General features: G+C 39.6%; 1 protein-coding gene across 2 annotated transcripts in view; it reads right to left on the bottom strand.

The window, feature by feature from the left end:
• Positions 1-27,039, bottom strand: part of NELL2 (neural EGFL like 2) — a 156,574-nt gene that overhangs the window by 46,478 nt on the left and 83,057 nt on the right. For both annotated transcript variants that reach the window (XM_054187934.1, XM_054187932.1), the window contains exon 13: positions 24,212-24,337. In XM_054187934.1, the coding sequence (XP_054043909.1) occupies positions 24,212-24,337 (126 nt within the window). The remainder of the gene's footprint in view (positions 1-24,211; positions 24,338-27,039) is intronic.

Here is a 27,039-nt window from a genome sequence, read left to right as displayed (position 1 = left end):
TCTTTACCAGGGATAATAGCGTATTTTAGAGGAAGGTAGGTGATCGCAGACTGTCGCATTAAGAGGAACATCTCTAAGCGCGTGGCTGGAACAGCTCTGGAAGCCCATCAAGGTCCCCACAGGCAAGGCAAGTGCTCTGGCCTCTATAGCGAGCAAACTCGCTATTGGTATTCCGGTACCATAAGACATTAACCGTATTTATAACACCTTGCAGTACCGGGGCCTTGAAGCCCATTTGCACAGATGTAAATCCTTTGTATAAGAAGATGACTGTCACACTTGAGTGTGCCTTCCTGACATTTACTCTCTGGGCTAAGAAAATCTACTGACTCTTTTAAGATAGATTTTTCTTAAAGTGTACCGTATCAATAAAATTAACTTTCCATCAGTTAAGTAATGGGGCTTGGATTCAAAGATAATATGCCTGGTTTCCTGCCCTACATAAGAAACTTCGGTGTTTCTTGTCCTCCTGTAAGAAAGTTCATGGAGGATGCTTGCTAGCATTTCAGGAAGAGGGTCCAGCACATAACCAAAACTGTATCAAACAGCCAGTACTTCTAGTTTTGTGGTTATCTGCTCAAACTTCAGGTCTATTTTTATTTAAATCAAATATTAGTGACTCATGAAAAATTCATGAGTCTGAGAAAGGATTCTTGGATTGAAGTTTACATGTCTTTTTTTAGGATGAAAATGTCTCAGAGTAAGAGGAAATTTTGTGATTCAATTAAAGGAGCAGAGATTTTAAAATGATAGGAATGGAAAAAATCAGCAAAAAAAAAAAAAGGATCAGGATGCTTTACAATCCATCTAGATTTGTTGCTCTGTATCGTCTGAGCTTAGCTTCAGTAACACACTTAACACTTTAAATAGTTAAACGGAGTACTTCATGTTCCTTCTTACAGTGGCACCTAAAAAGCAGTCAGCCCACACTTCAGGACTGGCTCTTTTATGGTCTGATTACAAATGGTTAAACTACACCGGAAAAGATCCTGTATGTACAGCATCTTACTACATTCACTCTTCCAGCACATGGCACACTATCCACACCAATTTAAAGAGACCATCAGAAACGGCTCCTTCCAGAATTCTCTATTAATAACAAGGCAGACTGTTCAGCTTTACTAAAGACAGAAATACTTATTTGTAATAAAAAGGGTGGTGTTCTGTTGATAATTCTTCATTAATTCACACTTACGGTTTGGTTTCTTTTTTTTGTAATCAAACACTTGGAAAGTCACCTTAAATAAGGAGGTCATCGCAGAGACTGGGTTCAGCAATCTTAAATAGCAAACTAGCAACTGCAGATGCAGATAGGGCCATGCATTACAAAGAAGCAAAAAAAGCAATTTATAAAAGAATCATTTAAAGAGAATCATTATGGTTTTTAAACCGGTATGGAAACATTATTTGAATTATTTAGAAATGTCAGTACCGCCCAAATATATTTCCAATGCTGCAAGAAGCAACACAGAGGCCATTTATTTCAAGCATCTTTAGAAATCATGTGACACACATTTAATGAAAGTTCTATACTTATTCACACCATTATGGAGATGACAACAGGCCAGGTACAACAGTATTACAAAGGTAAAGAAATAAAAATTATTTTTGCAGAGAGAATTTCATGATTAACAAATCTGAATTTGCATAAACATCTTCTGTAAAGTCCAAATGCAATGGTTTCAATGATTACTTCTAAAGCTTTATTATCTAACATATCTAAATACCATTTTGCACTGTTCAGGACTCTGTGCTCAACGGCGTTAAAAGTCATAAAATCTCTGTTCTGGGAATCAACCAGAATTTTAAATACAGTATTTATATTGACTAAACTATCTCTGGAATGGGGTCTTTCTAGATAGAAAAAAAATGTTCAACTCCAAAATTTGCTATTGTTCCATGGTAATAACAATAGTAACATTAAATGCGTATGAATGTTCCATTAAATAGTTCTTATGATACACATGACCTAGAGATGCAAAAAATTACGTAACAATGCAATTAATTCACACACGTACATATATATAATGCACGTACAGTAAGGGTGATGTACTTCATTTTACTTTGGTTCATTTTGAAATACTACTCTAAAATCTTCCATATGGCTTGCTTGACAAAGATGTTCCAAAGAAGGATAGCTAGCGTGAAGGGCTAGGAGAGAGCCTGCTGTCAGGAACTGACCAGGACCCATTAGATCCTGTGAGGTATCTCAATGCAATGACAGCTGGGGATGTGTCTTACAAAGTCTATTATTTGTGCAGAGATTCCTGCAGGACATAGCAAAATTCAACATGCCATCCACCAGGTGTGTCACCTGCCTCCTCCTCACTACCCTAGCACTATGCTGCATCAGTCCCCCTCCTTCCTACTGTGCATTTCATGATTAAAAAGAAACGGATGTCCCTATAGCATTTCCTACTTACATACTGCAAGCCTTCCCAATATTTGCCTTGTGCACCCAAATTCTGCAAATATCTAAGAAAAAAACAACAGCAACAAACAGAATCCAATCCACCAGCAAAAAGGAATGATGACCGATTTGCATCACTTACTTATGGGTAAAGAATATTATGCTGGCAGTTTTCCTGAACCATCCATGATCAATATTGGAAAACAAGAGCTGAGATCACACTTAAGGCACAGAAATGCCTAAAAGTTCCCAAAAATATAAATAAAATACACCCCTCCAATTGCAATCTTGTAACACAATGCAACAGTTACTAATTTCTGAGTAAGGAACTTGTAGACCTGGATTAAATTAAAATAATTTAAATAAAGAGAATATATCAGGTATTTTCTCCTTTCAATGCCTCTGCATTCTTGAACTCAAATTACTTTCAGCCTCCTGTCTCCTTCCCATTGATTTGGTGTAGATCTATAGAGCCGTGGTGACCAGCTGGCCATCTGCTGTGGCAGTGACAACAGTCACGGCAGTGACAACAGTCACAGCAGTGACAACAGATAAGAGTTACTTGAATTATCAATAGACGACACACTCAAATGCCCACTTACAGTTTATCTTAATTACAAGCTTTTTTCCCCCTCATACAGTTCATGTACAAGATAAAAATTAGTAGTAATTATATGGGTAGTTTGGAAGACTTATTCCACTAAGATCATCTGGGAAATGACAGATGGTTAATTTCTTTAAGACTTCATATTAACTAGTTTAAACTCTAATTGGCAGGGTTACTTAAAGTCTCGGTGTATGCACACTATTTTCAAAGAGCAAATGCTGTAAAATTATTGATGATTATGCTGTTTTCCATACGTTTATGTTAACTTTTCGGATTGATATTCCTCAGTTCAAGTATGCCGCAATACATTTTTCTATAGATATTCCTTAATTCAAATGCAAAATGGAACCCATACTCTAATTACTCATAGAGTTACCATCACACAGTTCACCCTTAGTTAACGCTGAAGTCATTAATCATTCATTAATAACCACCAGCAGCTGTCCTCAGCTCAAAGAGGGGGATATGAAAAGCCAGGTCTCCCTACAATAGTCCATTCACTGCTAATCCGGTTACTTGATTGATTTTCCCCTTCATCCACTCCCATATATCCACGCTGCTCTTGGTTCTCATTCTTTCTTCAGTGCAGCCATAAACAATAATTTCTACAGATCTGTGTCCAGAATTTTCCTACTTTTTTTTCTTAATTATGTTGATACTAAAAATAGCTCTGGCATGTGCGTGTTGTATTTTCAAGGTCTGTTCAGAGACCATCCTGCTTTCTGAAATGCTGTTTCTGTCTGTAATTACTTAGTCCATTGTTGTTCTTCAGGGAGAACAGCTGCCATCGTCTCATCCAGATGCCTACTTCTCTCTTTTATCTATCAGCATATTTACTTATCCTATATTTGGTTTTAATATAATAAAAAAAAGGAAAAACAAGAAAACTATAATGAAACCTTAGAAAGAAAATCTGCTTGGGGGTATGGCCAAAATCTGGTGTTCCTTTTCATATCCACTATGGGAAAGCTCCAGGACCGTTATCACAGTTATAGTAATAGGAAGATGTAACAGGGAACCTGTATTTATGGCAATTATTGACAAAGGATTAAAAGCAGCTGAAGAACACTTGATCAAGACATGGCATTATAAAGAACACACACCCATTCTCCTTGTGTCTGCCTGTGAGGCTAGGAGGGCTTTGGAGAAAGCTCCAAGGTGGCTGTGGCTCTGATGAGACTCGAGACAGGCACGGACTGAGCTGGAACTGGTATAATTTGTTTCACAAAAAGAAAAACCCCGACACTGAATGTGATGATGAAATCCATCCCTTATATACCTCCCACTTCAAATCATTAAGTTCTTTTCTCTCTAGGAGAACCAAAACTTTTAATGTGTGCCCTGTTCTTTACCAATGCGGAGAACACAAGAAAGATCCTGTGACCAAAAAAACCCTAGAGAAATACTGCACATTTACAAGCAAATATAACTACCAAAAGTATGGGACATTCTAATTCTAGTAAACACTAGGTTTTTGAAAATACATTCTAAGAACATTTTCAATGTTATGTTTTATTTCACAACAGACTTTCATCTACAGAAAACTTTCACACACCAAAGCCTGCAAGAGGCATATACCTTTTTTCCTACCATTTTACTTTGATGTTAAGAGTTTTTTCTTTGCACAAAATCTCTCTTCCTTATTTTTTGGTTATTCCTGTTCTGGGTTTTCCCCCTAGATTGAAGGAATACATAGCTATTAGCTGTAAATCCCTTTGAACTGTCCATTAGTAATCCCAAATTCTGTAGCTCTAATAATGGATTATACGGCTCTATGCAGGGTATATTCTCCCCTAGGACTCAGCTTGAAAATCCTAACGCGTTAGTTGGATGTCGACCAGCCCACCCTTCCCGTGGTATCTGCACACCAAGAAGTCTATGCCAAGATCTCCTGGAACTCAGGGAAGACAAATATATCCTCGGTCTCAGCCACAACAGACAAGTTGATGGGTAAAATACATATTTCAAGGCAGGCCTACCATTACTCCCTCCATCTTCCTCCACAGCTCTTGAGCAAATCATTTAAATGTTCTAAACACACCTAAATTTCATGATATTCAAAATGTGTGTTATAATTGCAGTTTCTGATTTCTTGGAACAAGACATATTTTTGCAAAATACTCACACTGCTCTCATGGAGGCTTCTATTGTAATATTAATCAGTGTTACTTCATGTAACATCCTGTGAATTTTTACACTTTTCAACCAGTTAGGCAGAGGAAATACATTGAAGTATATTTAGTATGACAGCTAAAGTTAGATAAGCTTTAATTTATTTCCACTTTCCTTCATGTCTGCCATTTTCTATATTCCTTCTTGAACAGAAAAGTTTAAGGGAAGGATTTTCTAAAGCACTTAGCATAGGCCTTACTGTTTCCCCTAAAGGAAAATCTGTAACTCCCACTGATTTCAATGGCAGGACTGTAATGCAAATGCAAAATGCTTTTGAAAATCCCACCTTAAGAGATTTCAGTCTAGACATAAGGTCTGTCACCTTGTCATCCACTTCTGTCTTGCCTTAATTCAAACTGATCTCTTAATATCTTGTCTCTTTTACCATCGACATTTTAAAATAAGTTTTCTATCTTTTAAAAGATATTTCATCATTTAGACTTTCTCAATAGATTCTTTTTACATATATTTTTTTTTTTTTTTATTTAGCCAGATGCATTATTTGTTCCTAGGTAAATCTTTTAAAATTCCAACTTGTATTGTGCACGAAACCTCCCAGGCACTTATGATAAACTGATGCTTTCAAAATCTTCTATTATGTTGTCAAAAGTGACAATGATAGCAGATTCTGCATCTACAGTAGCGCTCCCTACTTTATTGCTAGTCGAATAGCCAGAGCAGAGCTGTAAATATTCTACCCCAATTTCCTCAGCCAACTGAAAAATGTTTATTTTACTTCTTCTCCTAATGCCAACCCTTTTAATTTACTGTTTCCTTACTAAAAGGCTCCATGTTACACAAGTGTACCACCAGCAACAGATACATGTGTTGGATATTTAGCCCCCTTCCTACACATATTTCTGTTATACAAAGAAAGCAGGAAAGCGGCTCTCTGACTGTTGCTGAGGCTCCTAGCTTGCTGTCGGTTCTTGTATTTCACTAGTAAGAACTTACAGACGATCTACATAACCAGAGGGCTCCGCAAAAACACCTCTGAGCAATGCTGGTTTTCAGCACGGAGATAAGAGAAGGATGGATACACAACGGGACAGGAGAAAGATGTCTCAGCAATCAAGTACTGTCCAACGTTGGTTTAATAAACTATAGACATATTCAAAGCTCTCTGGATACACCTGGTACTCCTTTTCTACTCTTTTTGGGATAGCACCATGACCAGGGTTTGCCAACTCATTCCAGGGGCTCCTGGGAAAATCATAGTTAGGAAATACAGCACCACTGCCATCATCGAGAGCAGCGCTTGTCAGGTGCAGAAACCTAAAGGCACCACAGTGGTAGATGAAATGGTGCTGTTGCTTTGATCCTGCTCTTGTCCAAAGGAATCTGGAGCAACTTATCTAACCACAAATATTAGGAAACAAATGGGTTTTCTGTCCTCTTATGCAGTAGGGAGATTTCTTAACGCATAAGATGGTTCATCTTGTTTCCCTGGTGGTACTGTGACACAGGGACTCAGATGACTCACTGGGTATCAATTAGGACAGTACTATTTTTGATAAGGCAACTGTAGTGCTCCAGCTCAGTGAGGGAGGAGGCCTTCCTTCAGTGTTGCTCACCTAATTTTGAAATGGGTTCTCTACTTGAAAACAGGGACAAAAATACACTTCAGTGATGGTAAATCAGAACAATATTGATGCTTTGCCTTCAGGTTAGCCTTGACACTGTCTCTAGCGGTGCACCTGATTTTCCTTAGGGCTGACAGTTTACGGAGGTGCACCAAACCACCAGAGCAAATGCATCCTTCACCAACACTGCACGTAAGCTGCCTTCCCTGGAAACAAAAGCACTTGGGGAGAATGGTACAGCCAGTTCTCACCACAACATAGTGTCAGGGAAGGGCTAACACACATACCCCGTTGTGGAAGGCAGGAAGTGCTCCTGGCTTCTGCAGTTCAGACATAGCCCTTGATCCCAGGAGATACCCTGCAGAACTGACTTCACAGCTTCTAACAAAAACCAGCACAGAATAGTAATGCAGATGCAATGAAACTAGCTTTTATCCTCCTTTCCCACCCCCTGTCACAGTATGAAATTTGACAGTGGCCAACTTACTTGTTTCACGGGTAGACTTTCTAGTCCACACTAGGCTTTGTTGCCACAGTTCAACTGCTAGTGCCAATCAAGCTTACAAGTAATTATTTCTGTACTTACATATCTGGATACTTGTATGTCTTCTATATTGATAACTGAATATTTGCATAAGGACACGCTAGTAAATTTTATGTATCTTGAAAAATTCTGCCATCAAATCTACTGGCCTATTTAAGAACACCTTGAATTCCTCTAACAAGTAGAACCAAGGATGACATTAAGTCTTCAGTACTGTTAGGTCTCAAATACTCAAAATATTAATTCAGAATCAAACCACAGAGTTAAGAAAAAAAGTAAAGCCTGGACAGATATTCCATTTTTCTAATACTACTGTCATCCCACGATGACTTCATCTTCGTAATCCTACTTCCTTTACATGTCTCCTCTCTGGAAAAAAATGGGTTTAAGTTGAGATGCTGTGAACAACTTTGGAGGACTTCAAACTATGAAGGCTACTCCATGGAAGGTATACTAAATGAACAAACACCGGGTATTAAAAGCAGACTGGACTAGCCACTCAGGCAATCACCAACCGCATTCTCTATTTACCTCCCAAACATTAAAATGATGTAGACAGAAATTAAGTTGAATTCTAGATCCATTTCCACCTTCTGAAGAACTAGGAACATGATAATCAATTCTTCTTACCACTGTGCACGCTCCATATTATTACACAGAAAAATAATTAAAACAGATTACTCTTGATGGACTCCTACCTTTCCAGAAATCAATCCTCTTATGTTGAAAAAACCTGTCCATTTATGCCCACTTTGAACAGCGTAAAACTTTTATCTTCATTTTTTTGAACGCACCATCATTAAAAGATCCTACTACAGTTTTCCAAATCCTGAACATCAAAGTTAACACTGTGTGACAGCTGGTATGTTCCAAACTCATCACGTTTAGTGGTCTGTAACAGGGTAAATGACACAATTACCTGCTGTAATTACTGTTGCTGACAATATATTTTCCCTGGTGATTGGTCTGTGTGACTCAGAGCTGCTTATCTTTGTCAGTCCAGTCCAAATCTCCATTTCCATGTGACTTGGACATTAGCTTAGGAAGTATTTACAAATTAGTTCCAATATCTGCCAAGACAGATATTTGGGATGGTATAAATTCATCTTTTATTGCATGATTAAAAAGTCCCCCACTTTAATGTTATTTTGCATTAGAAAATAAGTATTCACAATGAAATTCTGTTCCCCGTTTAAATCAAATGCTCATTTCTTTTATTAACATATTGGAAGGGAAACACACTGAAACAGGTAAATAAAATGAAGGAATAAAATGCAAGTAAGTAAGTACATTGACATTTTCACAAAATGTTCATTCCCAAAGCAAAACATAAAGTAAAAATACTAAGCGATAAAGCATTGAGATACTTAATTCTCATTGCCTTCTTGTGACAATTTTAAAGAACACCCACAGAAGACAACAGCGACTTTTGATTTAGAGCAGTCTGAGTTACAGGCTAATCAAGCTAGCTGACTGCAAGCGTTTCCCTGGAATACCCTTCATTTTTAAAATATAAAATAGATACAATTCCTTGCAGCATTTCTCCTAAAAATATACTTAAGATGATGTGAAAAGACTGCAGCATACAATGAGAGTACGGAACAGATACAGTTTTTTTAAGATGGTTTGGAAACTTGTCATAAAGAAAAAACACTCCTACAAAAACTCCTACAAACCTTTTAGGTAGAGCAGCCTTGTATTTTATTGCTAAACTTCTTGACAGAGCTCTTGGTTCTCAAGAGAAACATCAAGATTTTCAAAGGTTTTTGTTATTTGATGGGGAGGGCCTTAATTTTTGCACATCTGACTACATAAATTGTAAAGGGGACTGATTTAAAAAAAATAAGTTGATTACTATTTCTGAAATAATTTCTGTTTTCAGTTTTCTAGTTCAGTCTTGAAGATGCCTCAAAACCTCTAGTGTTTTCTTAAAAAAAATAATAATAAAAAAAAGACAAGACAGAACAGTTCTGTATATTGAGAATGTCCTCAGGAAAAATATCAAGTATCTTTTACAGACACAGTACTTGCAGAAACACTGCCTCACAATATGTATCTTCACTAGCAAAAGTGAAATTTCACTGCAGACCTTAGGATTCTGTTGTACAGAAGCACAGCGTAGACAACGATGCTTCCCTCTGTATAATGTGACTTTTCAAATTAATGATGATGATTTGGCCAATCTTCCTTGGGGCATCAGCAGAACAAAACCCTAAGGATGGGTTCCAATATATTTTCCTTTTTTTGGTATTTGTTCCTTCTTGTTGGCGCTCTCTTTCTGACTGCCGCAGAGAGGTCTCGCCAGTCACTCAGTCTTTCTTGTTCATTTAGGTGAACTGGCAAACACAAACTGAGCAAATTCTGGAACTGAAACTAGTTTTAGACAGAATCAGAAGGGCAGAAAAAGTGCCATTTTAGCTTCCACACTATGAGTTCATGCAGGACCAGCCACAGCCTGGCTGCAGAATCATCAGCAGATTTCAGTGTGAATCAGAAGTTACAGGCAGAACTAAAAATATAAGCCTTTCTTTGGGATTACGCATAGGAACACAGACACTGGATGAGTCAGTGAAGTGGATAAGCCCAATATGTTTACTTTGTGCATCGCCACATTTCAGGGTTGATTTCAGAGTAACTCTATGTGCAAAGGACTAGCAAGGACACAGCTCCTGCTGTGGTCAAGGGGTATGTACTACAAGTAAGGTCACTACTCAAGTACATGGCTGAAAGAGAGGGTTGTAACCCAAAAGACTATTTCTGAATTATTCTGGCTGTAGAAATGAATTTCTAATTTGAAGAAGTAGTTTGATGCAACGAAGTACATTTGTTTTTGTAAGTCAAGACTCATCAGTCCAAAAGACTGACAAACGGGAGTAATATTGATAAAGACTTATCGCAGTGACAAACCTAGGAAGGATTTCTCAAAGAAGATGACAAATATTAAATTATAATGACTGACAGTATAAAACACGAGTTAAGGAAACACTCTGCCATTTAGCATAAAGCAGGTTAATCTCTTCTAAACTTTCTGTGAAAAACAAAGGACACATCTAAGTTGTTTCAGGAGTCACTGATTACTGGACATGCCATGTAGTGTGCAGTGGGAATTAAATTAATAAAGAATTAAGACTCGGCTCACAGACTGTCTGAACAGAAATAATACAGGGATCCATTTCTGTCCAAACAGGAAACATCCATATTAACTCAAAGAAAAAACTTGCAGCTATAATATTAAAAAGAAAAGACTTCTGAAGCCCTGGACAAAATTAAAAAACATTATGTCTCCTCTTACGAGTCTTGACAGACAATTATTTTTCTTACCCTCTGCCTTTTCTTAACAACCGTGTTATATTAAGGTTGGAAATATTTTTCAACAGTAGAATGCCAACAGACTGACAGACATTATAACCATATACTGCCAGCTGTATCTACAACCCTCAAAACCTGTCCGATTTATATCATGGCTGTAGTCACCTTGATTTTACTGTGAATGTGTAGAAAACTGCTGACTTCAATATAGCATGACCACATAGCCTTAAACAACTCCACTGCTCCTTTTTTTAAAAACTGTCTTGCTTCATACAGTAGCTCCAGTCTCTCACTGACCTTGGCTGGAGTCCCTCTGAGAACAGGCTACGCTCTCCCAGCGTGAGGCAATCACCAGCTGGCTCAGACATGATAGATGTGAGCCATCCAACTTCCTTCACTTCTGGCTCGCTCAATGAGACAGCAGCAGATTCCCATCTCCCAAGCCAGACAGATCCTCACAACTACAAAGAAACTGTCCTCAAGGCTACCTACTGTGTTTCCTGATCTTTGCAGTCTATCTTTCACAGTCTGCGATCATCCACAGAAGGATGGGCCAGGGGAGGTCCAGCTGTGAAAGGATGTCATGTTCCGGTTAATTATTACCAGCCATCCTCTCGCTACCATCATCCTAATTCCCACAGTCCACAACGCCATCCAGTATTGAGATGAACAAATGAAGAAGTTTCGACCAGACAACACCCCATGTACCCTTCAGCCTCTTGTACATCAACTCTTCTAAAGAAAAACTGCAGCTGTTTGGTTGCTGGTAATTCTGGGTGCAATTCAGCTCCAGACCAAGGTATTTAAATTCAGGTGTCTACGTGCGCATTACTGGGCAGGATTCCACTCCATAAACACATGCCTAGCTAAAAAGTCACATCTCGCTTGGCACCTCACAGATATCCAAGACATCAGCAAAGGTTGTAACACGAGGCTGTACAGGGAGACTGTAACAGCTGTTGAGAGCAAGTAGGCCACACCACAGCATCTAAAAAGGCACTAGACCTATAACTGGGCAACCAGATCTTGCTGTAGACATCTAAGTTGTTATTTCAGCCAGTGTAACCTACAGAACTCATCAAGTGTAAAACAGACACCTAACATGGGATTGAATTGCCTGCAGGTAAGGGGCTCAAACACATGGAAAGAGGTCACTTACTCTGCTTGTATCCAGCTGTCACTCAAAAGCACAAGACCTACAAGGTGGGTCTCATGTCAGATCTACTAACCCCATATGACGATTGCCTAGAACCTGTAAACAGACAACTGAGTTGGGTCCAGCTGAATCCTTGACCTCTGTTGATTATAGTGTGAGCTTAGATGAAGACGTCCACATTTGGGTGTCTGAATTGCAAACCGAATTCCCCCTCCTGTGTCAACTTCAGCAAAATTCTAACATGAAGAATCAATGTAATTAGCTACGGAAATGAATAATTCATGCAGTGCTGTACAGTTTGTTAAATTGTCTATTTTTACAATATACTCTGTTAATTTTGCTATGCCCCCACATCTCTAATTTCCAGTCATATTGTACTGACACAGCACATAAGTGCACTGCAGAAGCTGTCAAGGGACGCTGGGTGCTTGGAAGCTGCAGAGAGGTTCAGAACACTGAGAAATGGGAGGTACATTGGACGTCTTTCGTAATACTGTGAGATACATATTAAGCAATGCCAATGTTTGAAAACATTGTCATTTCAGAATTTTTACGTGAAAGAAAGATCTCACAGGTGGGGATGTGGAGAGGGAGGTGCTGATCTCTTCTCCCTGGTATCCAGTGTCAGGACGCGTGGGAATGGTTCAAAGCTGTGCCAGGGGAGATTCAGACTGGACATCAGGAAGCATTTCTTTACTGAGAGAGTGGTCAAACATTGGAACAGGCTTTCCAGAGACGTGGTCAATGCCCCAAGCCTGTCAGTGTTTAAGAGGCCCTTAACAACATGCTTTAACTTTTGGTCAGCAAGCATCGAATTAGTCAGGAAGTTGGACAAGATGATCATTGTAGGTCCCTTCCAACTGAAATAGTCTAGTTCTATTCTATTCTATTCTATTCTATTCACTCTTTTCTGAGTTACTGCTTCAAACTGAGTATATTCTCAAGTTAATACCTGTACCTCCTTATATATATTGAAAAATTCCTCATCACCCTAACAATGCAAAATACGTGCCTTGTAAAACAAAATAATCAATCCTGATGTCTGCTTCTGCAGAAAGACAGGTTTTAAACAGTACATAGGATCTGTAGAAATGCAAAATAGTTAGAGACTTGCTTTTGATATAACTTTTACCATCCTCTATTCCTAAAGCCAATATGGAATCCAGCTCCATAATGCACTGATAGATAGATACATATACACATGCACACACATATTACAAATATACATATATTTGGTAAAAGAATGATTTCCGTAAAAGAATTAAGCATCCAATACTGAAGATCATACATTGATATCTTTGTCAAGGGAATATATTTTCCATTTATCAACTCAAATCATATTCTACCAAAGTCCCTTTAAAAATGTGTTGTATTTTGATCAAATGAGAAATCAATCCTGCTGTAATTGCATAGCCAGATGAACAGTTGTTAGGAATTGGGTCAGTAACCAAGGAGGAAATGGGACCTGAAAAGTATCATCTAGGAAGAAAAAAAAGGTGTCGTTCCAAGTTAAAACAGCCTCCAAACTAAGTTGTCAATGATAACCTGATTTAATCCAAATAAAGCATAAATGAGTTCCCTTGTATAAGATACAGTAGATACATAAAAATGAGTTGTGTCGTTATCTTAGTAATGCGGTAGCATAGCAACAAGCTCGGTCTGAATGATCATTCCTTTATTAGCTTTGTGAATTATTTTACAGCTAGAAAGTGGATATTGGAGAGAATTTATCCTGAAAGAGGATTGAGAGCTTCATGTAGGCTGACATACTATAAAGCAGAATGGAGACTGGGCCAAGTAATGGAAATCAAACAGGCTTTGAGTTAAAAATGCTCTGTGCATACAAGCCAACTCCTAGAGTGTTTACTACGAACAGCAACCCTGACAGTACAGCTGGACACCACCGCGCCAGTGGAGTTTGCATTTATCACCGGGCGACAATGCATGTGCATGCACGTTACTTCTAATTTAACTGGGGAGGGGGGCAATCACCAAAATCAGAGACGGAAAAGACAGATGGTTCATCTTGCCCACATCGTTATAAATCCAGAACTGCATGTTTTCTTTGGTGGCTTGCTGACCGAAACATTTCCTTACTCAAGCCAGGGCATGTCACGCCAGTGCAATGTTGCAACAAGCCCCCGTGAGTACGCCTGTTTATTGCTCTGTCCCTTGCACCATACTGCACAATTATTCGGTCTTTATTTAAGCGCAGTCAATGAGCTCAGCTGTTGTACAAGCCGCAGAACTTGAGGAAAACTTGAAATGTTGCGAATTCATGAAAATAAGCCAAGGGAAATAAACAGGAAGAAATCAGCTTTTTTATTGTTACAATGTCTCACATTACTGCATTTTCAAGTAACAAAGCCAGTATATTATGAGCATATGACTAATTTGTGGTCGCAGACTGTTTTTTAACTTTGCAGCAGTGAAGGGTAAAGTGTATACAGCAGTCCTGAATAAAGTTGCATCTCGTGGCCATATTTAGTCGCTTATTAAAGTCTGGCCTCATTTACCAACATACTAAGCGCTATCAGCTCTTATTATCTTCAGGATGACTTGTGGATGCTCTTGTGCGTCTGGAAAAGCAGGCCAATTTTATACTGTTAATTAACTGAACACAAGCGTGCAACTTTAAACACAGAAGCTGAACGACTTAATTTAATTTTGGATTACATCAGTCTTACAGTGGCTTTCCTCCATGGAAACCCAGGCAGCCCTACCACTCTTAGAAGAGGCTGGTGCAGGTGCTAAAACACAGCCCACGTTCCTTGCATGTAAGCTAGATTTTATTCCTCATTTTCAAAAAGGAGAGGTATTCCTTTTCAGTTCTCAGAACTCATTTGTGGGAATCGAAATGTACAGTTGGAACAAACATAACTAGTAATAAAAGATATTGTAAAATACCCACACTTCACAGCTAACTGGAGTCTACCTCCTGCCAATGTACACTGGTGCAAACCCATTCCAGCCCCACATCAGAAGCCATCAATTAATTTTTTCTGAATATCTGGAAGGAATGTGTTGCAAGTCGGGAATTTTACCTGGCCTGTGCCCTAGGGATTAAAGATGGATTTCACCTTCAGCATCCTCACGAGCAATTCAACAATGCTTTTTCTCAGGTAACCCTGCCATTAAAGTCACTTCTGCTGCACAGCATAGGAAAAAGAGATTTTTCAGACTGTTGATGTCCCAAACAATTGATGGATTTACAAGTCAAAAATAAAGCAGTGGAATCTGCACAGAAGCCCACAGGCAGATGCACTTTTATGAACTTGAGTTTCTAGATGCCAAGAGGAATCATTCATCGGAAGCGTGGCAGAGTACTACGGTAATAAAAAAAAACATGCGACAGGGAATGTATTCCCGCCTCAAAAATATCTGTTTCTTGCAAGAGCAGAGGGTAACAACTGGGCAGCTAGCGAAACCCCTGATAATCTGGGGATCTGAATCATAAACAGTATTGAGCTGCGTTACTTCAACAAAATCGCAGGTCCCTGTTACTGGCATTTCAAGTCCATCAAGGTACCAGACTGGTGGTTCCCATAGTGGGGGCACCTGTGCTGGGGCGATAAGGATGGGCTGCATTAGCACTGCAAAGACACTGCCTGTGTTTGCTCGTAAGCATCCTCAAAAGACTGACACTGTAAACAAAGCATTAATGAAGGAAAAGGAGGCAAGACTCAACCTTGGGCTGTACACTACACTAAAAAACACCCCGATGTGAGTTTATTTCCTGGCTGATAGGATAATCAAAACTGGGCACTGGCACATATAAAGCAGATTTTTTTATCAGATGTACACCAATAATATTGAGACTTCCAAAGATGGGGAGAGAAGAGAAGAGAAAGAAGCCTCTAAAGCTAACTTCAATTTCTTCTGAGGACTATAACTATACTTTTAAGACTTCATGTTCAAAAGCAGAGGAGGAAGTTTGGCAGCTCTAAAAGAAGAGAGTCTCCCACTCTCTGGAGACCATTATTAGCCCATCATCTCCTGACCCTGCAACCAGCATGGAGACAGAAGTATTCCAGGGATGTTTTTTAAAAATCCTTCTTCATACACAAACACGAACTCAAAAACCCCACCACGCATCAATGCTTAGCAACATACCAAACCAACAGGTATCTTTCTTAAGTGGGTACATCACCAGTGGCGTTAGCTGAAATCCAAGCAGATGTGTAGGTTGTTAGTAAGCCACAGCTATCTGCAAGAATAGAACTAAACAGGAGGGCTTTGGGAGGACACAAGTTTGATTGCTGTGGGCAAAGCAAATTTACAATAAACCACAATGACGTGGCCTGTTGGAAAACCAAAGTGAGAAAACATTAATGGCTGCATGGGGAAAAAACAAAAAGCACAAAGATAGGCAAGAGAGTATCAGATGCACAAGTGCTGAATGGGGTAAATGCGACAATCTCTTTTCTATGCATTATGTCGAGATGAATTTGTTTCACTCATCCCACAGTATCATTAAAGAGCAAAAAATATGGGTCAGACGTGAAAAACTAACGTCAAAAAGTACTGGCCACTGATCTGGCCTTTCCCCTATATCTTCCTCTCTATTATTGAAACCGCTGAAGTAATTAGTAATGAGTATTATTGTTATCATAATTCCTACTTTTTGCACATTCATCATCATTATGCAGCTAAATGTGTAGTTTTCTCCTTAAATCCTTCCCATATGTCAAGTCAATCTCCCCAGACCCTTAATTATTTTAACGTTGGTCTTGGAATTCCTTCCAATTTGCAACAGATTTATGATTTAATTTGATTTGAAAAATATGCAGAGCTGCCAGTATTCCAAAGAATTAACATTTCAGGTGTCACTCAACTTGCTACTGCCATGCTTCTTGGTAATTTATGTGGAAACAGTTAGATTTCAGTTTACTGTGAAAGGCTATTGCAGAAAAAAATTAAATGCTGCTGAATGCATTGACACCGTTTTCAGGAAAATGTTGTTAGAAAAGTCTCTGAGCGTCATAAAGACTTAGACAGGGTGGGACAGAGGAGGAGGGAGCCCTAGAAAGATCCATCTGGATACACGGAGTTAAAGCCCAGTGAGTTCAACACTTCTTTCATTGTTTTGAGTAGGCCTTCCATATGGCCAAGTCAAAAAGCCCAAAGCCCAAAGCCATCCTTCCATTCCACTCAGTCCTTTTATTTCTCAAGAAGTACTTCATCCCTTCCATCTATTTAGACTCTGAAGAATAAACCCCGCAAATGTTCCCACCAATGTCATGGTATGTTATATAAAAATCCCTCACAATTTTCTTTAGAAGTCAGAAAACAAACCCAGGAGCACAAATGCAACAGTACGAGGCTGTACTGCGCGATAATGGCCTTGCAGACTTAGAATCTCCACGTATTTTGCCATCTCCTTTGACTTTTAAGCTACTTCTTTCTAAAAGCAAGCAGTAGCAAAAAATATCAGCATGACTTGACTCAAGTGAAATGAAAAGGAAGGACAAAATGGTCTGGAATGGATTTAGCAAAATGATTATGAAAAAAAGTTACAAGGTCTGCACGCATTTAAAACATTTCACATGCGGAGCATCTCGCTCCACATGTGGGAGCGATCCCACACAGCTCAGCGCTGCTGTGGGAATGGACACGGCTGCTCATGTCTGCTCACGTGGCCGGACCATGCTTGGAAGAAGTAGGCCACCATTTGCAACATGCCTGATATGTTTTTAATAATTAATTAGTTACGAATTCACATGTATTTCCTGCCATAGTACAGCGCAATTGTAAAACCTCACTGGTGTCAGGGTACAAAGTTGTAGATCCCTCGCTCCTCTCAAAAAAAAAAAAAAAGAAAAAAGGAGAAAAAAGAAAAAAGCCCCATGTAATAGATAATTTACTAAACCCTGGAGATGACAGCATGTACAAACGTTAATGCAGAGTCTGGTTAATGTACTAACACAGTCCATACTTCATCTGTCTGTCCTACATTTGGTCGCTTATCATCTTAACCGGACCACACGTACAGGGAGAGTCAACTGAAGATACCATCCTAGGGTACTCATGGAGAGCCCCAGCGCCTCCCTCTCCAGTACCACTAAGTGTGAAACATGAAACAGCCCCCGGGGAGGGATGAATTCTCTGGGAGGGGAACATCAGCTGTGTTACCTTCCCCACATCACCCTGGGGACTCCCACCCACAGGAGAGGCCGAGCACGCCACCTGCACTTATATTGGAGTCGCTTCCCGCTTTTATGCTGACTGGAAAGCAAAAAAAAAAGCAAGAGAAGGCGGCCCACGAGACTGCACAGAAACAGAGCCTTAAAAATCATTTGGGGCTCAGAAAATCCATGGCCTCCCCAGGCCATGGCATGCATCTTCCTCTGCCTTAATGAGATCTAGGGAAGATGCACTAAATCTCACAGGGTCTTTCTTCTGTTTCATTTTTGATGGGTTGCTTAGGTAGGTGAGTGGTCCCAGGGCAGGAAACTGAAGACATCTGTTGAGACTAAACATGATTAACCATCCACTGTGTCTAGTCAGAACTCCTCTCTGTTCGAGCCAAGTGTGAAAAAGAGAGAGCTCTCATCTCTCATTTCCTAACTTCTCCCTTTTCCATTTAAAAAAAAAAAATAAATGGTGCAGGACAGGACGTGTGTTGTGCTGTTCAGAGCACTGCTGCCAGCTGCGGATTACACAGCAGCCTGAAACACCGGAGGTGACACTGGCCATATTCTTGTTTTAAGAAGGGAAACTTTTTATTTTCCATCCAAGAAAACAGCCCGTGCATTTTTGTAATCCCAGGCAGAGTAAGGATGTAAGTGTTACTATTACAGAAAAATACTAAGGCATTCAGATTTAATCATATCTAACAGCATATTGTTACACGTATAAAACTACCCCAGCAGAGATTCATGCCATTTTCTGCCTTCCTTCCCCCCAGCGCAACACCATTACATTTCAGGTTCTGTGAAGCAAAGTGGAAAGGGAATGAGACAATACCAATGCAGGGAAAGCATGGTAGCCCAGGGCATATTTTTAATGCCTTTAATTTACAGTTTATGCACCCATTTGGCATATGGGTGCAGCTTAGGACTCATCTCCCCTTCTCATAGCTATGATTGATTTCTGAACATAAAATCAGTCATGAACAACGGATTTCTGTGTAAATACGGTTGTGACTAACTCAATCTAACCCTGCGAATATCGCTTCCAAGATGAATACAAATAACAAAATCTGAAATTGATGTCTTCATTACATCCTTTGTTGTGAAAATCAAAATGTAATTCAGATCTATTGTAAAACTTGCAATAAATATGCCAGGAAGAAAGAGACTGGAGCTGTTTTGGAAGCAGCTATATGCTGTCTAAATCAGTCTTTTGTGCCCAGGACTCTGACAGAGACAGATAGCACAGATTTCTTTTCAAATGTCTCATACAGGAGAAAAACCCTTCAATGTCACTGATTTTATGTCTCTTTTCTGTTTTGATCAATGACTGCTAAATTATATATGTGTGCATAGTGTGGAACAATAAGGCATTTTACGTTGGTCTACTGGCGAGCTGTGTGGACATCACTCACATTATAACCTGCCTAATCAAGGTTCAGGTATAATTTTTCACCATCTCCTTCCTGTGCTTCAGCTATCCTGTGCAAACAATGACATATTAACGCCAAGCTACAGAACATTTTCTTCCTGCTTAGTAACATTCCCAAGGATGTGCTACCAGAGCTTCTGGTCCAGCTTACAATAAGTCAGCTGTTTTATGCACCGCTACAGTTCCGTAACTGGGTTTGATTAGGCAGCACTACCAGGAACAGTGTGACCTGAAATATATTTTAAAAATTTAACATTTAGTAACACACAGGGTCAGTTGTCACTTGTTTGCCCTATTCTTGTTATTCCTGAACTGGATTAAAAATCTGCCGCCTCTTCAGTTTCATTGACATTTCAGCTGACAAGTTAAACCCAGAATTGCCAGTGAGGCAAACAGAGACTTGCCAAGAAGTTTAAGTTCTGCAGAAGGCAAAAGAGGGTCGAATGATTAAGTTTAATTGCAAGCACTGGCAAAAACCAAAGTGCAGCGGCCTCTCTGTAGATGAGTACTGAAAGATTCGGATGGCATTGCATACCCTACAACCACACCAATGTAAGTCCGGGAGCCTTTGGTAGTTTTTGTAGTACGCTTGCAACACCAAGGTGCCCCTAAAATACTCATGATTGCCTTTGCACGCAAGAGATGTCTGTGTGAGGCTTCCGTAGCAGCTGGCAAGAGGCATCTCTATAACACCCTTCTGCAGTAGCTGAGAACTGCTGCTATCAAAGCTGATGCTTCCAACTATCTCGAGGAAAACGGAAAAGAGCAATGCAAAGGTTAGGTCCTACAATACCCACTTTTTGCATGAATTACATAAAACAATGGTATGAACACAAACACATTTTACATATCAGTGTTGGATTTGGTTTTAAAATACCATTTATTTTAGAGACATCTTTCTCACTTTTCATTTTTGCCAGCTGCAAACACCAGGTTTTTGTACAGACTATGGAATACATCAACTATTCTGTGCAGCTGCTACAACAAATCTGATTATTAGAACAAAAAAGAAACTCGGAAAACCCAGAAAATTCTGTTAAGGACGGTGCACAGCCTTATTTTCACAGACATGCCAAGTTAAACAGGGTACTCTTCACAAAACCTTTCAATAATATCTCCTTAATTTGCAGAGCTCGGTCTCTTTGGTCTATCATGATTGCTTTTCTCCTTACTGTCCTGCTTTTCTGCCAGATAAAAAGGCTTGGTTTATGCCCTTAACTTCAAGAAATAGCACTGTCATGACAAGAAAATTGAGCTTAAGCAAAATAATTCCCAGCTGCAGTGAATGAGCTCGTAACGCACAGTGAGTTGGTATCTAGATTCTCAAAGTGCAAAGATTTCTACTTGCTGCTTTCTATAATCATAAAATTGATGGACTTAATAGAGCAAATGCAAGGTTGGCTGAGGCAGGTTGAGATCCCTAACACGCTTTACTGGCTTGATTCTCTAAAGAAAACATATTTGGAAAATACTTTCCCTTCTCAAGTCCTAGATATCATTTGTTTAGCTGAATGTCATTAAGGCTCCACTTAAATTAAAAACAAACACACAAACAAACAAAAGAAAATAAAGGGAAATATAAGGAGTTTTTCTTGTAAACTACTTGCTTTAAAATACCATAGTATGCTGTAAGAGAAAATCAGGCTTATGAAAAGTCATCTGTACCCCAGCATAAGAGCCCAGATTAAACCTGTTGGTCTGTCTGCAGGACAGCAAAGTCTCTTAGATTTGTAACTGGGCAAATGGATGCACATGAAAGTCTCTGAAATCAGGAGCTTTAATAGATGGTGAAACCAGCAAAGAGCAAAGAACATGCTGAGGGTTGAAAACCTACAGCAGTCTCATGTACAAACATATACACTTGCCACCTGCTTTAATACAGTGCTATAACGTAAATGCTCTCAATGTCACTCATAGCCTAAAACAAGCACAAAATGCCATTTACTGATCAAAGCATGTGACTTTAAATGTATGCTGTGTTTCCTTCAATTTTAAAAAACATAATTAACCTTTCACTCACTAGTTGTTTGGTGGAAATGTCATGCAAGAGTCTCATAAATCTACCTACTTCAGTAACTGACCAGTGCCTCCACCAGCGGTGCTCACACTAGCTGTGGAACTGGAGAAAAAATGCAATTATTTTGTGAGATATACACTTAATGATGTCAAGTTGCCATTCGGGGAAATTCTACCACCCAACAGGCACTGCATCCTCTTGGTTGCCTCTCAGTATCAAAAATCCACTATAATTTAACTCCAGGAAAAACTCCAGGTCCCAAATGACAGTGAGCGGCATTGCTCAGACATACAGAAAGTCACTGCATGACTTATAGTTCATCTGGCCCAGCGAGTCTTAAGATTGAAATCTTACAAAACTATTTCAGCTACTTCACTTCCTTTTGCATTAACTTTTCCCAGCTTGACCAAGGGAAAGGTGGAAAAGAAATCATTCATTTTGTCACCCATCAGGCTGATTTCAGAGGAAACTATTATTTCAAATGTGGAGCCAAACTCAGTTTGGAATGTGAGATCCCCAATGGATTTCCAGCAAGTTTTACACCACTTTGACTGTCCAGAGCTCTTGAACCACGCTGCATTTCACAACAGTACGTTGCAGCAAATATGAGGAACGCAATGTGCGGAGTACCAAGAAATACCTTTATTATATTTATAGGCACCAAATGCTCCTGTGAAGTTGTTTGCGATGGTTTACCATCTGCAGAGTTCAATCAGAACAGCAAGTTAAGGAAAGCAAAGCGGAAAAAGTATCACAGTGATTTAGATAAAAGTCAGTCCTAAAATAATCCAGCATTCATGCTCGGTAGGTAGTAAAACAATTACTTTACTCAGCTGAGAGTGTGGAAACCTGAAAGAGTGATCAGAAACATACTGGTTGCTTCAGAAAGGACCTGCTGCAAGCAGCCTGGAACTTGCTTGTTCAAGAACTGGGCTTACTGCAGTAAAATAGTGCTTGCCAGGGTTTGTGAGAGGAATGTCAAGTCCAGGTAAGACAGTACGCACAAAAATCACACGAATGTGGTTTGAAGTCCATGTCCCTGAGTGCTGCGCATGTTTGGACAAGAAATTTGTGCCGGATTATGAAGAAGCTGTTTCTGTACCAAGACACATCATTGATGCTCAAAAATGCCAAGATATAATGGACTGAATTAAATAAATTTAGAAATTAACTCAACAGTGCTGTCTAAACACCATGAATACTCTCATCCATTTATAGACACCTTTACTGTTAGATAATACGAACTCCAAGAAAGTTTTACTGAACAAATATATCCTCTTATAGAAAGAGCTAACGCATTCCCCTGTGCACACAAAATTGTGGTACTATTTTGTTCACAAACGTTTTTCTTCACTGAGAGAATATGCCACATCTTTGAATCATATTTGCTTTATCTGTCTAGTAGGAAAAACCACATTCCTCCCAGGAACACTTACAGTCAGCCTGGCCGATACAGAAGGCTGTTTGAAATGTTCAGTGTTCATTCCATAACCCTAAAATACCTTGCAATAAAAGAAGACTAGAAGACAGAAAGTCAGTATGAACCCAGCACCTCCTCTAGAGGATGCGCTGGCAGCAGAGCAGAAAGGGAAGATATAGAGCTAAGACCGACCGTGTTGTCCAGTGGCTGAAGGCAGGCAGAGCTCCTGCCCTCTGTGGCAGTGTGGTTTTCCCTTTCCCCCCCGCTGGCTCCTGCTCAAGCCATGGCCATCAGCGGGAGTTGTTATGAGTTGCACTTGAACTGTGGGAGATGGCTGGCAACATAACCAAAACACTGTCTGGAGTGGGGACCTAGGTATCGTGTTCCCATGCGAATATGACTATAGGTCAATTCCCTTACTCCATAAATAGCGGACAGCCCAAGAGGCCTTCGAGCTCTCCTGCACGGCAGCGGGCTGCACGACAGGATCTCCCCTTGAGTGGGGACGCTCGCTTAAGGTTCTTCTCCTCGAGGTTGAGAGATTCCTTGCCGCAACAGATTCTTGGTAAGTGACTAATAGCATGCTAAACTTTGAAATCTTAGCTAAGTGATCTAAGGATTGATTGCGCATATATAATCCTTTAGACATAAACCGTTGACCAAGTCTGGGACTAGGATTGGATCCAGCCGCACCTAGACTCCTCTCTGAGAAGGAGTTTAGAAAGCAAGGGGGTCCTTTCTGAACCTCGTGACTCAACGGGAGGGTCTCCCTGAGAGCTTGTCTGACCCTGGCCTCTATGCAGTAAATAATCAAGTGTACCCTGGCATCGAATCTCGTAAAACACTGTCACATTCACTACTAACTTTGTTGAATCACTGTTTTATGTTAATAAACATTTCACTACTCTCTTACAAGTGAAGTTATTCACTCCGCCCGCGACACCCTCCGAACTCAGGATTCAGCTGGGGAACCTCCCCAGGGCAGGAGAATTATAAACGAGGAAACAGACACTTCTAATATTCAGCAAATTTAACTCCATCAAAAGCTTGCAGAAGAGTCATTATACTCCAAGTGAAGTTGTACTGGTATGCCACAGGGAAACCGAGTAAACCACACCACTATTTTTGCTCTCTTATTTTTCCCTTCTCCTCCTCCCTTCACCTTTTCTATCAGCACCCAACGCCATGCAGACCTATAAGACATCCAGACTGCCTTACAATTTCAGGCAAATGATACAACATACACATAATCTGTAAAATGCACTAGCTTTTCTGCACTGTAACCTTGGAATTATTTTGGTGTTTTATTCTGTTTAACATTTCATGTAGACATTTTGTGACCCTAACAAAGATGAACGTTGGAAGAATCATAACAGTGCTCCTGAATACCGTCATCCTGTTATTTCCGTTCACGAATACGCAGCTCTTACCTGTACAGGAATAATCATCAATGCGTATATATCCTGTTTTGCAGATGCACATAAAGGATCCTGGTGTATTTACACACATGGTATTCTCACGACAGTAATGCCGGCCTTCAGCACACTCATCAATATCTGTGAATAAGGCAAAGAGGAACACAAGTCAAATTCAGTGGTGTTCTTTACAACATCTCGATACACCGCTACTCACTTCCATCAGTAGTGGGTTAAACTAAAAGGTTACTTGAGCAGCAATGCATTTCGGAAAGATTCTTGGCTTTCTCCTTTAAAACAACTGCTTGAAGTGTTGAAATAAGAGAAGCAGCATGAGCCTTCTGTGAACAGCTGTTAGTGGAGTTACAAAGAAGATGACATTGGCTTATATCTTTCCTTTTGAAGTGCCTATGATGTTATTGCTATGACTTAAATAAGAGCAAAAAAAAAATAACTGGGGTCCCATAAAGCAGACCAACTGCTTCAGCCCCGCAATGTCATCCATCACTGTACCTGTACAGTCACTGCAGTCATCAGTATAGAAACACACTACTGTATGCATTCTGTTTGCCTTTGATCTAACAGGTATTGTTGTTTGGGAAAGAACTGTAAGGAACATGGTAAGCTCTGAAAAAGCACCAGAACTTACACAAGTTGTTCTTAGAACTATAAAGTATCAGTACTAAAATCAGTATTAAAATCAGTAATTTTAATATACATATACATATGTATAGATATACACACATATATACATATACAGACACATATACATATGTGTGTGTATATATACACATATACATATATACCCATGTATCTGTATTTATACATACCTACATACGTATGTATATAGATACATATACACACATCAACTTGAAAGATTCTGGTTTATATAAAGACCTTCTCTGATAGAAAAAACTGCAACTTGGTAAAATACCTGTTGGGGTGGAATACCTGCTGCAGTATTAAGGTCTAGAGCAAACCCCAGACATAAATCACTGCAGGCATGGACTTCAAAACCTGATCGGTTCTGGTACTCCCTTGGGCTGCAAAATTAGGTGTATTTCTTGTAGCAGGTTATACTACAGTGGTAAGACAGACAAAGCACCACAAATTACAAAAAAAACCCCTTCTGCACACAATTATTATGCTGCGAAGAAGAAAAGCTATATTAATTTGGAGGCGATTAGTAGCACGCTGTTGCTATAATGCTAATGATAAAGACAGCATTACTGAGATGCTCTGTATGTGGTTATATTGTCACGCAATGTGTCACTGAACCTTGCTACAAAAGTGTGTTAAAAATCAAAGGGGTGGATTGTTGGCTTGTTTTTTTTTCCTGCTCATCAGTTTTGATTTCCTCCCTGTTTTCAATGATGTTTACAGCTTTCAGAGTTAAATATAAAATCTCTGGATGGAAAACAGTGTTGTGTTCCAGAGTTTGACGATAGTTCAAAACAACAGACTGGGTATAAAAACTCAAATCAGGGTTGACTTCCTAATGCTGTGATGCTAAATGTCAACAGTGTTAACTGCCGTACTTTACTCCTGTTTAGGTCGTATGCCTATCCCCCAATTTTTCCTGGTCTTCCCAGCATCTTTAAATCGGTAGGTACTCATCAACTGCACTCATTGCCTGCTTTTTTTCCCCCCCTTTATATTCCCAGAAGAAAATTTGCCTTCCGGTACAAAACAATGCAACACACTGATACAGCGATTCTGTAGTCATTTCCTAGTTTCATTCAGTTTTGAAAAAAACTTCTGTTTTCCCCAGTTTCTCTGCCCAGTGCAACTGTTCTGCTGGATTCTGCCGGAGAAGCTGGAGGTTGTGAATGCTCAGGGTGGGAAGCCTAGCCTGCTTTGCACAAATTCAGTTCCTAACAGCTTCACAGCGAATATATTTCAGCTGGTTTCCTTCCCTTCCTTTCCCTGTAAGATCTGCAGGCATGGCAGAATCATACCTCGATTAGGGTGTTGGTTTGGAAATGCTAATTTTGTAATTTTCATGGACGTACACAAATAAATGAATATTTACAGCGAGCACCGTAAGCACACTAAGGCTCAAAACACATTTTGGGAAAGTCACCCAGGAAAGCAAAAAAAAGAAAAGTGAAGCTATCACAAGACTACTGCAAAGGCGGCTGGTTTTGCACGGGAAGTGGAAAATGGCACAGATCTCCTGACATACAGATGTTCTGCAGAAACATAAATGCACAGTTGCCAAAACCAGCCAGCAGTTACAACATATGCCTCCGCTACTACCACAAACCATGCAACTTGTGTCTTTCATAATTCTAGTTCACTACTCCATATTAAATTAATAGTGTTGATTTGTATTTAAGTAACAACATCAGTCTTCGAGTAATTACAGGCCTTATGTTCTTGGCGCCAACAGACTGCCTAGGAGCTGGCTTTGGCACTCTCAGAAAATTCTACTTAAATCCAAAGCCTCAAGAACATTAAATAGAATTTTCTAAAAAGTATATTAATGATTGCTTTGGCAGGTCAATAGCCACAGGAGACCCAAAACACTTTTCATTTTGCAGTGAAAAACTTAAAGCCAGAGCTACTTTGATTCAAGCGTCCTGATTTAGAAGTGTTCTAAATAATAGCTTTCCATTTGCCAACATATCACATATGGAGGTTTTGCAAAATGTTTTATTTGTAATTGCCTTTATTTCAAAACCTTGCTTGTTCAATTGTTACCAAAAAAAACCCACCCATAGCTGATCAGGTTAACTTTGGATTGAAGTGTTTCATGTGAATAAATCTGATTATTTTTTTTTCCAACTGATTTGCAAAGATATTGTCCACATTTTTTAAACGCTCACTGGAAAACAAAATTC

The sequence above is a fragment of the Rissa tridactyla genome, chromosome 1 (assembly GCF_028500815.1).
Source record: "Rissa tridactyla isolate bRisTri1 chromosome 1, bRisTri1.patW.cur.20221130, whole genome shotgun sequence".
Lineage (NCBI taxonomy): Eukaryota > Metazoa > Chordata > Aves > Charadriiformes > Laridae > Rissa > Rissa tridactyla.
This window is presented reverse-complemented; position numbering and strand designations above follow the sequence as displayed.